This window comes from Dendroctonus ponderosae, unplaced genomic scaffold, assembly GCF_020466585.1.
Source record: "Dendroctonus ponderosae isolate FM_Combo_2020 unplaced genomic scaffold, Dpon_F_20191213v2 Dpon_F_20191213_8, whole genome shotgun sequence".
In the NCBI taxonomy this organism is placed as follows: Eukaryota; Metazoa; Arthropoda; class Insecta; order Coleoptera; family Curculionidae; genus Dendroctonus; species Dendroctonus ponderosae.
The window spans coordinates 5,056,131-5,073,024 of record NW_026019016.1 but is presented as its reverse complement, the minus strand read 5'-3'; the positions used below and the strand labels follow the sequence as shown (position 1 = coordinate 5,073,024).

Here is a 16,894-nt window from a genome sequence, read left to right as displayed (position 1 = left end):
CGCTTTTCAGTTGAGATACCGTTCTGTGAGTTGGTGAGTTATTGCGCCTCGCTGCGCCACACCTCGAATTGCTCTTGTGGCGGACGAATTCTTGAAATCAAAACATTTAAAGGACATTTTCAATTCCTTGAAATTTAGTTGGTTTTGATCATCGCTCGGACATTGAGGAACATTTCATTTTTGACGTTATTTCTCCTCGGTTTTTTTCTTTAGTCAACATTTTTAGTAAAACAAAATTGATTCGATTATTAATTTCAGTTTTGGCGTTTTGCATTAATCCCTGGAGCTGAGTGAAATTCAGACAAATATTCTATATATTCAAATAGCTCTAAATTTGAAATTAAATCAGTGAAATATCGGCGGTTGGAGCGTTTTTCCTTTAGTTGTTGTTGACTTTCGTTAAGTTGAAACGTGAAATTTACCTTTGGAAATATTGCAATGCGAACAGGCACTGTCTACAAAAATGTCATCAATAAACAAACTGGAATCGAACTGCCAAGCAAGAGCAGAGCAATGAATCATCGAAAGGGCAAATATGCAAATGATCAAATATTCATGTTTATTCTGTAGTTCAGTGTATTTTTTTCGAAAAGGTGTATAAATATTCAGTTTGCTACCGATAGTGGACAAAATCGGTCGACAAGCCTTTGTGTCGTGCGTTCTGTGCAGTAGTTTGTGAAAGCATAGTGAAATTTTTGAGCTTTTATGGGTAGAAAATAGAGGATGGGGCGCCAGCTTGCAGAAAGCTGGTAAAAATGAAGTCTAATCTATAAATCTTCTCGCTTGAACTGAGTTTAGTTTTTCGACAAGCAACTGAAGTTTTATAGATTCTCTCTCTTTGCTTCGGTGATTTCAAATAAGTTTCGCTTTGGACAGCGCTGGCTGACTTGGTTTTGAAAAACTTAAAGCGAAAGTGTACCCCAATAGTTCCTTGAAACCATGCGAAAAATTTGGACAATCGCGAAAAAAACGATGAGTGAAGTTTGAAATTTTGACGGTATATAGTTAAAATATAAGTTTTCACGCAGGTTTTTCTTAATCGGGCACTTTTAACGAAACTCATCAGCAGCAAAATAATAGTCTGATTCAATAACGCGTCTTATACATAATTTGGACCTTTTGATGTCGAAAAATTCACTTTTTTCCAATTTCCTCGGAGATTCTGGATCTCTTCTGGCGAGAAAACATTTGAAACATCGCAGTCGTCCTACTCGAAAACCTGTTCCAACTAGTTACAATTGATATTAAAGACCTTCTTCATTCACCTTTGTGTTTCCATTATGTTAAGATAGTTCTCTGCTTAGTTAGCTGTAATTAGGTTAAACCCCGGTGCCTTCTAGGTATTGATTTTCAACATAATCAGTTTTATTATTTACTATCTCTTGAGAAAAATCCATTTGAGATGGCAGTAGTAGATATGCATCCGAATACGGTTTGCGGCATTGCTAATATGAGAAAAATCAAGTTGAAATAATTTTCTTAAAATTCTTCTTCGTCAGCCTTTGCTCATTACATAGATATTCATCCAATTGATTGCCTATTGACATTCTGATGTTCTTCCATTAACTTCAACTTTCGCAATTTTACAGGAGCTGAATTTCAAACTAGTTTCTTTTCTACAAATATTAAGTTGCCGATATTTAACTTTCTAAAAGTATTGTTACACGAAACATGCACTTTTTATAATAACGCAAAAATCAATAAATAAATCCATGCATCTGCTCGAATCTTGTGAAATCCAACTAAGCAAATCGTATGTCGGAAGAGCTGACAGAAAAAGAAAACTTTCGTATTCAAAATTTATATCGGCTTTTTATTTTGTAACGGCAATATTTGCATTTAAATCGAATGCGATGCTCAAATATTCGCAGCTTATATCGTTGCTGCAAAGTGGTTTAGAACTTATTCCGAGTGTAAATGGCTAAATCCGAATATAGGATTCGGAATTTTAACAATCATTATTCAACATGCCAAATAAAGGAACACATATTTATATGAATGATTATATCAAAATGTGAAGTGCTTTTTATTTTTAACGCAATATTGCCATGCATGAATGGTGATCAAAATGTGTATATCGTAAATAAACGATTGTGATCAATATTGATTGAATCTCAGAAGAGCAACTAAAAGCTAGTCGGCCACAAAAATACAATTTTCTTATAAAGAACTGATTACCTTAGTTATAGATTCAATATTTTCATTGTGATCTTAAGGGGTCTTTTGGGGCGGAAGCAAATTAAGTGCAACCTACAGTACCAGAGCGGGAAAATAATAATGAAGACATTATCCCTTCTTTTAAGCGTTTTTTTTTCGTTAGATTAAGGATTCCATTTAATTTTGAGCCGAAAGGGTCCGCCACGAAAGCCCCGAAGGGCTAAAGTTGAAACGTAATATTACGCCGAGAATATCTCTGCCGTAATTTATTTATAAGGCCTTTGGTGATGGATAATCGAATATAAAATGTAAAAGAAAAACCACTCGAAAGTGATGTTTGGTAGGAATTGAAACTGTAAATAATTAAAAATCTCCGGGTTCGGCATAGCGTTTTTTATTTCAATTGAGTGGAAGATGGGAAAAGGGAAAGTCAATGCGATGTTTCTACGTACCTACTTTTTAAACCATATTTTTCACTTATTCATTGTGGGATCAGTTGACATTTCAAATTACTGTTAGGTATTTTAATGGACGAAGTGAAGTTGTGATTATTTAAGAATTAATATATAATTAAAGCCTGATCAATCAACCCCTCAAAACTAAAATTTTGCTTGATTTTGTCAAAACGAAGCCCTCTAATTTGGATACTTGATTGCATTGAATAGAGCTGTTATTAACCAAAATTACGTACTTGCATGTGATAAATGTCTAAACGAACCTTTGGCTGATAGATTCGGATCCTTCGAAACCAATTATTGCCGTAATACAGGAATTGATTGGCTATATTTTGATTAAAGGCGAATTAAATTAGCGCGAAAGGAAAGGCAATTTGAAGGACTAATAAATCCAATTATGGACAAGTACCTTGATAGAATGACAGACTTCATTTCCTAATGCCCGAAGGGCATCGGCACCCGGCCAAGTTTCGAAACAAGTGCCACCCCAAATACTCAACTTTGAAGGGAAATTAATTAAATGTTAATCGGAGACAAATAGCGCTGCCGGTGAAGTGAAATGTTGAGTTAAATCTATTAAATAACATGTAAATATTAATTGGAGATCAGAGCAAGGACCAATTGGAATGAAGCTATAAGAAAACGTTTCAAATGCTCCTATTCTCGGTAAGTAAAAAGTGAGAACGAACTTAAATGAAAGTTCCTTTTGGAGTGGAAACTAAAATAAAATTTTTAATTGACAACTTCATTACACAAATCCTCGAAGTAACTTACCACTGCAGTATATTATTAGTATCAAGTTGAGTCAAGCACTATTAACTTGCTTCCGAACTGCCTACCAAATTCGTGGCAGTTTCAACGGAAACTGCTCTCGAAAATTTGCAAGTACGGTATTAAATTATACGCAGAAACTTGTTTCGTTTTACATTAAGTTCTACCTGAAGAAGTATTTAAACTTGAAAGCGATTTGGTCGTTTTTGTCGCATTATTTTCCCGGGGATTTGGCTCTTTGTACGTGTTTCTCAAAAGCGATTTAATGGGATAATATTTAGCAGAAAATATAAGTTTGGTCGCGTTTAATTTGTTTATTAAGCAGTATAATTGAATTAAAATGTTTCTTTGGACTTGCGAAATAAGTCAGAGTAGATTGTTTCTTCTATTTATCCCCGCATCTTAAATTAAGCTGGGAATATAAATAAATAAATAAATAAACATAGTACTTATTTGTAAAAAAAGACAATTTTTTTACAAAAAGGCGAAGTCTAGCTGGACACAAATAAAACTCTATGTCCAATATGTTATTGAATTATAATACTAAAAACGCGGGCTCTATTGTGATAGGGAGCTTTTATCTAGTTAGTTCTCGAGTTTACGGCTAGATTTTCAGCTATTCGATTTTGTTAGTATTTTGCTAAGTTTCAAAATGCATTTTTTATTCAAAGTCGCATATACAGTCGATTTTTATTGCCTTCACAATTTGAACGCAATGTGTGTTCCATAGATGTTAATTAGACAGTTAGAGACAGTAAAACTGAAAATTCAAATTATATCTTAGTAATAATGGTTGATTTATGCACATATCATTCATGTGAACATCGCGTATTTACCATCTCTAAAGTAATAGTCTAAGAGCCTTTCAATGCGAAGATCCATCATATGCTCTGTATTATTGGATTAGAGCTTATCCTATGAGGAAGGCTATACGGTGGAGAAGGTTGAAGCTATAGGAATCCTAAAGTGAAATACTCGCATTCTTAGTTCTACAAAATATTTGTAGGAAAACATAAAACAATTATAAAACCTGGTTTATGCTTTACCAAATAAAAAGAGTTGATTTAAACTAAGAAAGCAATAGGAAGAAATTCCCCATTTTGTCCGTAGGAAATGTTTCTTACTAGCGGTATACAAGTTTCAATCATTTATAAGTTCAAATGTTTCCAAAACAATAGTTATAGCGGCAAAAGACATTTTGTGCACTGAAACATTATTTAACAATAAATAATCCGTTGCAAATGTTTGTCGCACTCAAATCGGTTTCTATTTTCGATTCATATTTTTTACTATTTCAAGATTCGTTTATTAAAAAAGCATTTATTCGATATAAAACGTTTTCCAACCAACTCTCAAGACATCAAGACTAGCAACTTTAACAGTTTAAGGTGTTCAGGAGTTGTTAGAAGCCGAAGAAAGAGCGATTTTTGGTAGTCGTCGTTGAGCCAATACAACAAAAAAGATAGATTACTCATCGTCTTAGCATCGGATAAAAAGTGTTTCATAAGCCGTGGACAGAAAAGAAAAAAGTTGATGAACTAGTCATCGAAAGGCAATTTAAACCCATACTTTAAATCATTTGATATGTGCACGAAACGTGGGGAAACAATGTCTATGGTAGACGTCTTCTAAGCCTGAAAAACTATTCAATTTATAGCTCGGCCGGCTACGCAAGCCTTCATACGGAATTCATTGCTTTAGGGATCAATATTAAATAACTAAAACCTGGAAGTTTTTAAAGAAAAAACCGGCATTTTTAGGCCAATAGGTAGTCCTCGACCAGCTCCATCGAAATGATCCTTATGAGTAAAATTTTCCAAAAAGGAGTATTTTTCCCAACAAAAAGATAACGGTTTTTATACTTGCAACAATTCCATGTGGAATGTTTTTTGACGAATTAACTCAAAACATGCACTAACACACAAGTATTCTTCGACAAATTGCTTTATTTAACATTCATTCGGTTATTTTCAGTAACTTTAAATCTCCCATACATAAATAATTTTTCTTGTGCTGTTTTGTTCAAATGGTTTTAAGTCTTACCTGTTACAATAACGTCGACCGATAAAGCATGTCGAATAGCTTCAACTCGTTTGGTGTTCTCTTTGGATGGAGCCACACATCTGTATTCTCCTCCTTCTTGATAGATTACGTTGTCCAATCTCAGCTCTTGATAGGCGCCAATTGGATCCAAACGACCAGTCCCTGATTCCACTCTCGCCCAGCAGCCACTAATACCTGTTGGAGATTAAGATTCATGAAAACCGGGGAGAAAAAAAATTATTTGATAATTTTGGTTTGCTTGTAGGGATACGGATTTCAAAATTTCATTTGTAGATAGTTACTGTTTGGAAAAAATATGAATACATAAATCGATTTTTGTATACGTTTCGTGAATTGGGTCTATTTTATGCAGTCATGTTTGTTCTCCTAAATATGATTTCCTAGTCCCTTCTTAGGACACATTAATTTTCAATCTTGGGCCAAAAATAGATTTTCCAATTAAAAATTGGGTCAGCAATATGCAAAATAAGGCATCACCATTAATTCTTCCACCAGTGCGAATTGTCTATAATTAGAAAAGCCTGCCTTGCAGTACATTATGGAAATGCCCTTCCTACTAGTGAGAACTAATTGCTATTAATTGAACTTTTTCCTGCGCGAACTTTCCCTAATTACCGCCAATTAAGGAGGGCGCATCGTAATTATGGAAAATTAATTTCCAGCAGCTCCTGCATTCACTTCTTTATTGGAAATTTTATTTTCCATTGTTCTATTTATTGCTGGAATTAATTGGATGAGGTCCCTGTGCATCAGATTAACTCTGTATTTTCGACTTTGACGTTCATAGGGTAACGTAATATTAGTATTTGCGATTCTGGATAGTGTAGAATTCAAGCATTATACTTCGCCCAGGAAGGCTAAATTAATGAAAACTATATAGTAGATATTTCTGGTAGCTAATCGTTATTTGGTTAATGTCTACCTTTGAACCAGCCATCGGTTTTAACCATTTTTATATTAGCCCGCACAGCGTCCATATTTCACCGTGTCATTTACCACTTGGCACCATCCATCCTTCAGGTAAATTCTGACGTTATATTTCCGAAATTCAGTTAGCAATTTGCGGGTAAACTTCGGGCGTCCTACATGGCTAATTTAGATTGATAAACAAATAACGGAGAGGCAAATTTGACGTGAAATAATTTTACTTTGTAAGCGAATAAGCTGGGAATAACCGCGTTCAGTTGCTCGATTTTGAGCAGTTGAGCGCGAAATGATTGATGCGAAGCGTTCCAATCGCACTAATCTTAATAACGCATTAATATGTTTGTCCGGCAAACGTTTCAATTACGTGCATGAACTCAACCGCACGTTCAATCGAAATCTATTTCTTCCCGAAGTTTGCAAACCCCCTATTCAAATGCACAAAAATCATCATCGTAAGCGGAAAGCTTTCCCGAATGGCAAGTTGCCGATTTTTCGAGTTCGTTTGCGAAGATAATTTCGAAATATCGGGGTTTTGTTGTCGATCCGATTTCAATACGAAATAAAGTTTATCGACGACCATAAAGCGGGGCAGAAGTTTCGCTGCACTCGGCAAGCATAAATAAGCCTCCTTTGCATCGCAATATTTTGAGGCAGACCGGACGTTTTTCTAACCGGGGTCTATTTGTGATGCAAAACGGTGCAACTTCCATTCTCAGAATGCATTTTTAGTGCACAGTGAAACTCAGGAAAAAGCTAAGTGCATTGGAGTTGAAATATTTCGAATGACAAAATGAGAGAGGCTCGCTCAGTGTTGACACTTTCTGAAGGTATACACTTTTTATTTCGTATTGTAGATTGTAACATAAACAATGTGCCTGGGTTGCAGTCATTTATTATTTTGGTACTCTGGAGTGAATCCCAAAACTTGCGCAGCAACAACTGCCTACACGAACAAACTGATGATGGTGGAAAACCACCGAAACGTTCTAATGACTAAATTGTCATATTCTAAATAAATGACTGAAACCCAGGAACTTTGTTTATGTTAAAATTAGAAATTCAGTCAGGAACCCTTACATGATCACTTTAGATTGACTAGTTTGTTGTGATTTTTTTATCTCTTGAGTCGAAATTTAATCAAACCCCAGTTCCCTTAAACTAGATCGCGTAACCCCAATAAACCTATGAGATCAATTTTTACAAAATATTAAGAGACTCACCCGGAGGACAAGCTAATTGAACTGCACCACCTAAAGAAACCTCCACTTGTCGACCAGTTGAGCTGAGTTCCCCAACATCGAAATCCGGTTCTTGGGTCACTTCCACATCATCTGAAAGTGTGCAAATTAGCTTAAGAAAAGCGAAACCGTCAAAAATAGAATCTTGAAATTCAACTTGAGACTATTGTTGCCTGACTACTTAAAGTATTTTTCATTTTAGTTTGGATTTTGGAGTTGAATCTGAAATTGAGTGGCAATTTAAGCCACGTATATTTCCGCTCCACCTAGGGGCGTGGCTTAATAAAAAGAACGATTTTGCAACTGAAACTGCACTTTATGGAGACTTTTTATTCAATTTGCGATTTTTAGTTCTTAACAGCATTTTGGTTAATTACCGCTGAATTTGATAACTGTCTCGAACTAAGGCATTTCCCACTTAAGTGCACTTTTTGGTCATCAATCCGAACTTAATTAGCGAATTCAAGCGCCTATATCTTTGCTCCTGCCAAAGGTATGGCTTAATAGAAGAAAGCAAAAAGATACTCGTAATTTAGTAATAATTTAGAAAAAATAGAAGTTTTTATTTATAATTTATCATTTTTTTAAATTTTCGTGAGGACCTGCAGCTGACTGGTAACGTAAAATAAGAGAAATAATTGTGCTTCTCAAACTTTCTTTCTCATTATAATGAGTTAGACCCCTAAAACCACTAGTGCAAATGCACCATTATGAATCAGATGCAGCTGAAAACTTTTTAGGCCACCAACAAATCAACATCAGTTTCGTCCAGCAATAAATCCTAACCCATCAACATGCTTTCAATTCCGTTATTGCATCCTTCCGACGCTGTTATTGGTATAAATGAAAGACCATACTTTGGATATTAGAGCGCATTTATTACCCAATATGAATGATTGTTATCAATCGATTTGAACAAGCACATTCTCGGTTATTTCTCGCTCTCAGCCAATAAAAGCAACACAACCGAAGAAAGTATCCGAGCACCTTGTGCATAATGGGCCGTATTTTGTGCTACCGCAGACAAAAATGCAATAACACTTGATAACGCTCCTTCCGCATTGGCCCCTTTCTGCAGTTTATGCTACTAACATTACTGTTTTATTGCACAACGAATAAAACTGTTTTACTGCCTCAGAACTGCAGTCGTACCTCAAATGAAATTTTCATTTAAATTTACACCTCCGTAAAAATGTTTATTGAACATTACATTGGAACATTTCGTCGTTTATTTGTATGCGTCAAGCATCATATAGAGAGATATTTCACATTCTATGGTTCATGGCAGAGAAGGAGGAGTTTGAACGCATTTCACCTGATATTTTAGCAGAAATTAAATATTTGAACTATTTATATGTCATTTTAGCACAGAAGCACTTCCAATTACCGCTTGAAATTAATGCTAGTGCTTGGAGTTGGAGCTTAATCAGTTACTAAAATGAACTGAAATCGTTTCTATAAAGACAAATTTTATTCAAGTTGCACGTTTCAATGTGGTTCGATTTCAACGGATACTTTTTGGTTTCATCTTCATTGTTTTGCTTGTTTTCAGCATATTCGAAAGCAGAATTCTGAGAACAATAGTTTATTTTTGTTTTTTTTCCTTGCTGAATAAACCTCATACTTTTTGCTCGTAATTAGATACAAAAACTCGGAACTAAATATAAATCTAACGAGGTTTCAAGGCAAGTAGTCAGAGCAGAAAATTATAGTCCGTAACGAAAAAAAAAAACACAAATATTTCTTGATACTTTTTACTATTTTCCCCCAGTCTGGTAGTTCGAAATATGGGCATAAAAATACTTACGGACATTAAGAAAGTACCCAATGCTGCTGAACCTGCCCAACATATGGCGAGCGATACACTTGTACCATCCACTATGTTCTCTTCGAATTTCGCTGAAGTTGAGGAATCCGTTCGGGTTTTGCATCACCGGTGGATCGCCATCGTCTTTTTGCCAAATTGGTTTCGCTTTTGGGTTCGAATCCACATCGCATTTTAGGGAAACCGGCATTCCTTCCCGAATTGGGAAGCCGAAACCCGGTTCACGGGATATGGCGAATGAGGGAGTATCTGAAAACCAAAACAATAATTAATAGGGAATTGCACAAAAATAAGCAATTTTAATGTATATTCTGTGATTAAAAAAAATTTCGCTGTCTTTTTGGTTCCCTTATACAGGTACTTTAGCGTTCCGTTAAACGATCGGATCCCGGAAAAGTTTTTGAGAGTCGGACAACATCGAAATCTATCCTAAAATCAGCTCGCCTCACCGACGGAATACCTTCTGGTTACTGTCTCACCAGTGATACCTTGTTGTACTATTTCTGACTTGACTTCTTCTTTGCACATTGAAATAAGTAGATAGAAAAATAAATAAAATGTCGCGATTATCCAGAACAACAAAGCTTTAAAAGGGGTTTCTTGAAGGAAACTTCAATTTTGGTGCATGGAAATTAAGGTCTTGTTCTTTTCTTAGGATACCGTTAATAATAAGCGGTTGGGCGATTTTTATCATGGAATTAGATTAGATTTTTTAAAGGACAAGAGAGTTACAGAATACCGATCGAAAATTAGCAGCCGTAAACTTTTTAACGCTCTGAGAGCGGAATAGTTGAGAACAGAAGAGTCCTCTAAATCGGTTTCAATCCTACTCCTACTTTCCAGATGTGTGTTGGATTCCCACATTCATGCCACCTGAATTTTATTCGATAATAATGGCACTAAGAAAGCCTACAGTAAATAAATGAAAATCTTCTTTGAATCGGAGATTGTTTAATTTAATGGCAAGCAAATTTAATGCAACCGCTCAACGCAGTTTCAATTTCGAATAAATTGTTCTTCAGAACGATTTCAAGGCATTGAAGCCATTAATATTTACATTGATTATTTCATGAATCATAATTAGAGGAATCCGTCCTCTGAGTTGTAACCAATACCGAAATCATTAAAATTAATTCAAATGATCTTTCGGTTTTTCCATTAAGCCGAGTTTCGAGCGACTTCCGATGGAAACCACAGTGCCGGTCCATTATGTGGAAAACATACTCGAAACTGCTAAACAAGCCCTCCTTACATGATCCCGTAATCTCGAAATCGATCTCCTGAAGATGGATTGCTCAATATTTGATGAGGTGAATTAAGACGTACGTATTCTGAAAGCCGATGGGATCGCATTGGATAATTCGATGCTGGAGGTCGAGGACACAAAATTCCCAAATGGGTTTAAAATTTTTTTAAATTTGTTTAAATTGGCCTGCTCTACGTAACACATTCTTATCTTTAATTAATGCTGATATTTGGAAAGGCTGAAAAAAAATTACATTGACAATCACATTTGCTTTGCAATAAATTTACAATTTTAACTTATACACACGTTCGTGCGCAAATTGTAAAAACGATATTGGCGATCCAAATGGAAAATTCACTATTTTCGTAGTTGCGGAATGAAACCATGTCTTCAGACTCCCTCTAGAATGCTTTATAGATAAATTATTGCAGATAATCTAAATTCTCATTAACGTTTAACGGAAAGCTGAAACTTGTGTCAAGAAAGAGTTCAAAATCTAACACCAGCAATCCTCATTTTGCAGACCTCAAGTTAAATAAACCATCACAGTCCCGTGTTTATCCATTTCAATCTTACAACGATTAAGTCGAAGTTGAAATTGCAAAACCATTTCTATTGTTTGAAATTCACAATACCGGAAAGACCGTTGCAAGATGTTCGGAAGTGCTCAGTCTACGAACTTTACTACTTGCAGTTTAATTAGTTTGGGTAAGTTTAGGTAGTTAACAGTTCATATATAATAGTTTCCGACTTCTGTAATTCTTAATGGATTGGTCCTGGACGATGTCACGATGTCCACAAAATGGGTCTCTTAAACGTAATTCGCAATTTATTCAGATATTTTTTTAGTAGAACGATTTCCCGTTTATATGTGGTAATCGACCTAAATAACCGCATCTTGCAGTTTTCGTAATATTTCAATTTCGCTCCCTGTCCGCTCGGTTATACTGCGAATAAAACAAAATTAGAAGACATTGCCAAATCTCAAGTTTACTGCTGGCAGTCGAAATTTAAATGGAAAAAACATAAAGTGAAGCCAACTATAACGGAATGTCGTAAATCTAGCGAGCAGATCTCTTTAACTTGGCGGAAGGACAGAGAATCCCAGTCGCAAATTTAAAACCCAGCAGCAAATTTAAGTAATTGAGAAATAAATTATAAAAGTTAGACCCCTAGTTGGGAACATTCCGCTAGTTTCAGTCAGGGAGCATGTTTGAAATGAAATTGCAGGTTGCACCAAGTGTTGCTTTTGTAATTTGGGTTTTCTCTTTTTGCAAGAAAAACCTTTTTAATTTTCTAATTAACACTGCGATTTGATTGTTGTGAGCCGGTTTTAAAAAGAACTTCCTACCAAGCAATTAGAAATTATAATTATTTTATGCAGAACGACATCGGTTCACTTGCAATAATGTTGGCCGCCTTCGATATACCTACAGAGTGATTTAAAATGTCTCCTGCCCTTCGTAGGGTGTTTCTAATTTGCAAGAAGCAATATATTGATTCTAGTCTCCGTTCATTTATATAAAAAAATATGTAAAATAGTGCAAGCTTCGAGGGTTGCCAACCGCGGGCACCCCCAGGACCGGTTTCGAGCCTATTATCTCTCATCAGCTGGGTTTAGCCCGAAATTAGCGCAAAGAGATGGAACTTTTGCGTTTGCATTGGTTCCATCTCTTTGCGCTAATTTCGGGCTAAACCCAGCTGATGAGAGATAATAGGATCGAAACCGGTCCTGGGGGTGCCCGAAGTTGGCGAACCTTGAAGCTTGCACTATCGTGCATGATTTCGTGTTCGGATATAACCGTCGAAATTGTTGTCTTCATAAAAAAATATATACATTTTCTGAACAACAACTGAAACAGGAATAACTGAAAATGCTTCGAAAACTTTTACCCATAATGAGGGCGTTAATAGCAATTCATAAGTGAAACTCTACTATTTTTACTAAAGAAACAAGTTTTCAAGAATAAAAAAGATCAAGCATTTGAACGAGTTGTGCCGAAGAAGATCGAGCCGGCGCTTAAATAATTTATCTGCCAATGGTTTTTCCCATTTGGTTTCATCAAATTTTTACTTTTTCTGCCCTTATGTCTTCTGATTTTTTATTTAAAATAATACAGACGTTCTTATATGTAAGTGTACAAAATTACCGTGATTGGAAATTGATCATTTAGCTTTTTTGTATTCTCTATATATTTTATATTATTTAATTTCCAAAGCGTGTATAGGTAGGAGCACCTTGTTTCTGAATTCTCTAGGCTTAAAGTTAACAATTCCGGATTCTGATGTTGGCTGCAGATTTGAAGCTACTAATAGAGCGGCTTCTGTCATTATTTGAACAAAATTTCAATTAAATCACATTTTTTGTTGGTTTCCTAAAGCTGTCCATATTGCCTATAAATTGGATTTATCTATTGTACTGTGTGTTTTATATATGTGAACTTTTATTAAAAAATCATCAATATAAATTCGTAGAATGGTTCTGCTCACCAGTCGATTCCTGATCTGCTTTGTAAATGCAGGTATTTCGAAATCTCAGCAGATTTATTACGAGGAGCTATTTCTTAAAATGTAAATATAACTAAATTCGCCGTTTCAATATGAATTTGACCCAATGTGTTTCCACTAAGGAACTCCATTTATTCCCAAGATATTCCCGATTGGCAACCATTTACATGGATGTAATTGGGTAATATTTCCACCTACTCAAAGTTCAAAGGTACAATTCGATATTTCCCCCGAAATTACAAATCGTAGATTTATACCGCAAAGCCATTAACTTTCATTGACTGTACGTACGCTTTCGAATCGAAAATTATGCTCATTTAATATTGATTATGTTATTATTGGATTAGGGAATAACGGGTATTAATGTCATATTAATAGCTAATTCGATGACAAATAATACATGACCCTCGGAGTACCTATCAGCGTAATATATTGTGTTTATCCGAATTTAAGCACAGAGCAAACGTTTATCGAAACATTTGTCATGAATATTTACATGTGTATATGGCAACTCAAAGGAAAACTGGTTAGTTTGCGTTAACCGTAAATGCCCAAATATTATGATTAATTTTTGGTTGAATATCAGATGAATAGGTTTATCAATGTTTGAGTGCAATGCGAATGAAAGCGACTTGCTATAAAAATAAAAATTTGCATGGTTTTCCGAGTTAGGAAATAAATTAATAAGCAAAGTTGTGGATGTTTAACGAATCACCAGACAAACTGGTGTTTTTTAACATTTCAGATGCACATGCCCAAGGTGTATGCATTTAAAAACACATGGTTAAACACACGATATGGCAGTTTATTCAAATATGAAATTTTTGCCTACAAAAACGCGAAAGCTGTTCGAAGCAAATTTTCTTTCCCAAACGAAAAATTGCTGCTTCAGATTCATTGTTTTATTATTGTGCGCTAAAACATTGCACCTACTTAAGAAAGGAGCAACGCCATTATTAAAGAAAATGTATATTTTTCTGATATAAACAAACGTAGACTAGCGTCAAGTTGATACTGGGAACGCAAATAACTGCACACATATAGAAAGGCTTGAAGTACTCGCTAATAAAGCACTTTCTCAACGATTTCCGTTGATCATCTTCATTGACTAAATTAACGATAGACTCTGGATATCCCGGATGATAAAGACTGGACTTGGATTGATTCATTCGATGCCTTGCAGGGTTGAAATACTCTATAGAGAAGAATCTGATATTTTGAGGTTTGATCACCTGAGACTCGTATTCCTTGTCGTGCTCACTGTAAATGATGCTTAACGAGTGGTTCTCATGCACCCGTTTGGGCTGATTGCGCGAACAAACTTCTGAAGACGTTGAGTAGTCACACTCAGAATCATCTTCATCTCTCCTTGTAGCTTCATGCTTTTGATTACGGTGATTTGTGAAAGTTCGTGTAACCTCATTATGAACATTATTGGCTGTCGATGTAGAATCTCCATTGGTGTTCATACTGTGCCGATTTTCGCTTATAAATCTAGATTTATTATGTCCCGGTCTAAAGCCACTGCGTTTGTCCCCTGTGGTTGAATTCACATTTTCTAAAGCACTTGCTCCATTATTTGCTGAGTGTTCTTGTTTCCATTTGTGTCGCTTAGTATCTCTCTTGCGTTTTAATTCGCTGGCTTTGCTGCGCATTTCCTTATCATGATCGTGAGTGACAGAATGATGATCTTTATGTCCCGAAATGAACTTTTTAGATTGGGAGTGATTGTTGTCACGTTTCGGACATGCACAAGTGATTATGCGTTCACTTTTACATTGTGCTTGCCGTTCTTCTTCAATATCACCGTACGCTTTTGGGCAAATTATAAGTTCGTGATTGCCGAAGCTGTTTGATCCATGTTTTGAATCGTTCTGGTGGCAGAAACACCGATGTGGGACTTCACGCTTCTTAGGACAGTCTGTCACAGCACTGGCTTTTGGACGCAAAGGTTGGTGAGGGTTTTTGACACAACTGCAGGTTTTTTCTGCCGAATCAGTTGAGCTGGGCTTGCGCGGCAAATACGCTTTACATTGAGTGATTACGTGTCCTCTGTGAGGAATGAGAAGAGCTGACTGCTCTTTGGGCTGGTGGAAACATGCACATTCCGGTTGTGCTTCTTTGTGCTCCGCTGGACACTTACACCCGGCTTTGTCAACAGGAATAATTTTCCGAATTTTTTCGTGGGCAATGATGCTCTTCACTTTTTGCAGCAAAGTCCTGGCTTTCGGTTCCGGAGGTCGGTTGCAAATTATTATCGGTTTGCTTGCTTCACAGTGATGCTTCGGATTTTCCTTTCCACATAAACAGAGCTTGGGTTTGGTCGCTTCTTTTGCGCCTTTGGGCGTAGCTTTGCACTTACATTGTCTTCTACTTTTGTTGCATCGGGTTTTCGTTTCTCTGGGCATATTAAGTTGCAGGTTGATGTTAACATCCTTTTGAGTCTTCTTGTGTTTGACCATGTTCTTCTTTCCCGGACAACTCACAGTAGTCTTTTCGAGTAGTTCAATTGCACTGCAAGGAGCACTTTTGAACTCAACGGACTGTTTGCATGGTGCCAGGGTATGTTTGGATTGTTCAGCACTGGAAACTTTGACGGAAACGGCGCTACATATGGTCGTCACAGCTCTGCCAGACTGTTTCTTCTTCAAACAGGTCTTGATGGAAATAGTTGGACAGGGCGGTGGGCAAAGATCGCAGCCACATTCCTCATCTCTGGTGCACTCCTGAATGCTGGCGTTATTAAACTCAACAAATCTGTACCCTTTTTCTTTGAAAATCTTCGGCCGCGGCTTACAAGGGCACAGTTTTCGCCGGTTTAGAATCTCGGACAGGGCTTGAAATCGTTGCTCGTCAGTGACGTTACAGCCTGAAGAACAGTTGGGACACTTGCAGGGATGCGACATTTCAATAGATCAAAGGAGTATCGACTAGAGGCTGGCAGGGTTCCAGATACCTGAGCAGCACGTATCCAATAAAACTCAGACTAAGGACGAATGCAATCCATTTCATGCAGCAGGGATTCGGCTTGATCTTCTGCAGCAGGGTTTTGGACGCGCAGATGCTGCAGCAACATTTCAAGCGACGCCGCATTTCATTTCAATGGTTTCATTGAATGGACGTGCAGTTTTTTCGTACCGAAATTTTGACCGGTTTTGACATTGACGGTAATACAGGGTTGGTTGGGTGGTATGTAGTGATGAGTTTTTGAAATTGAAAAAAAATTGAATTCCCACGAACAAAACAAAATCAAAATAAACCTATTACGAACCTTTTCATTCCATTTATTCCAGGACTTTCAGATCAAATTAAACGAGTAGGTAAAAAATTTAATATAAGGACTATCTTCAAAACTGAAAATACAATTAGAAGTAAAATTTCAGCAACAAAACCTCATGATATAATTGAAAATACAAAAAATGTAATTTATAAAATTCCTTGCGAAGGCAGTAAATTTTATATAGGAGAAACCTCAAGACCATTAAAGAACACTCCACAAAAGACTCAAAGAACACCAATCATACATAAAAAACAGAGAATATGATAAATCACACATTTGTCAACATGCATTTGATAATTGTCATTAAATTCAATGGAATAATTCCACAATTTTAACAAGAGAACAATCTACAAAAAAACGTAAAATTAAAGAAAGCGCGCTAATTTTACTAAATCAAAATAATTGTGTTGCTTCATGTTCATT

The 16,894-nt window shown here is 36.2% G+C and overlaps 1 protein-coding gene across 1 annotated transcript in view; it reads right to left on the bottom strand.

Annotated features, from left to right (window-relative positions):
* Nucleotides 1–16,894, bottom strand: part of LOC109546873 (hemicentin-1) — a gene marked incomplete at its 5' end in the record, with an annotated part of 214,487 nt that overhangs the window by 55,112 nt on the left and 142,481 nt on the right. Inside the window, 3 exon segments of the mRNA XM_048669069.1 lie at nucleotides 5,427–5,621; nucleotides 7,595–7,705; nucleotides 9,420–9,686. Of these exon segments, the coding sequence (XP_048525026.1) occupies nucleotides 5,427–5,621; nucleotides 7,595–7,705; nucleotides 9,420–9,686 (573 nt within the window).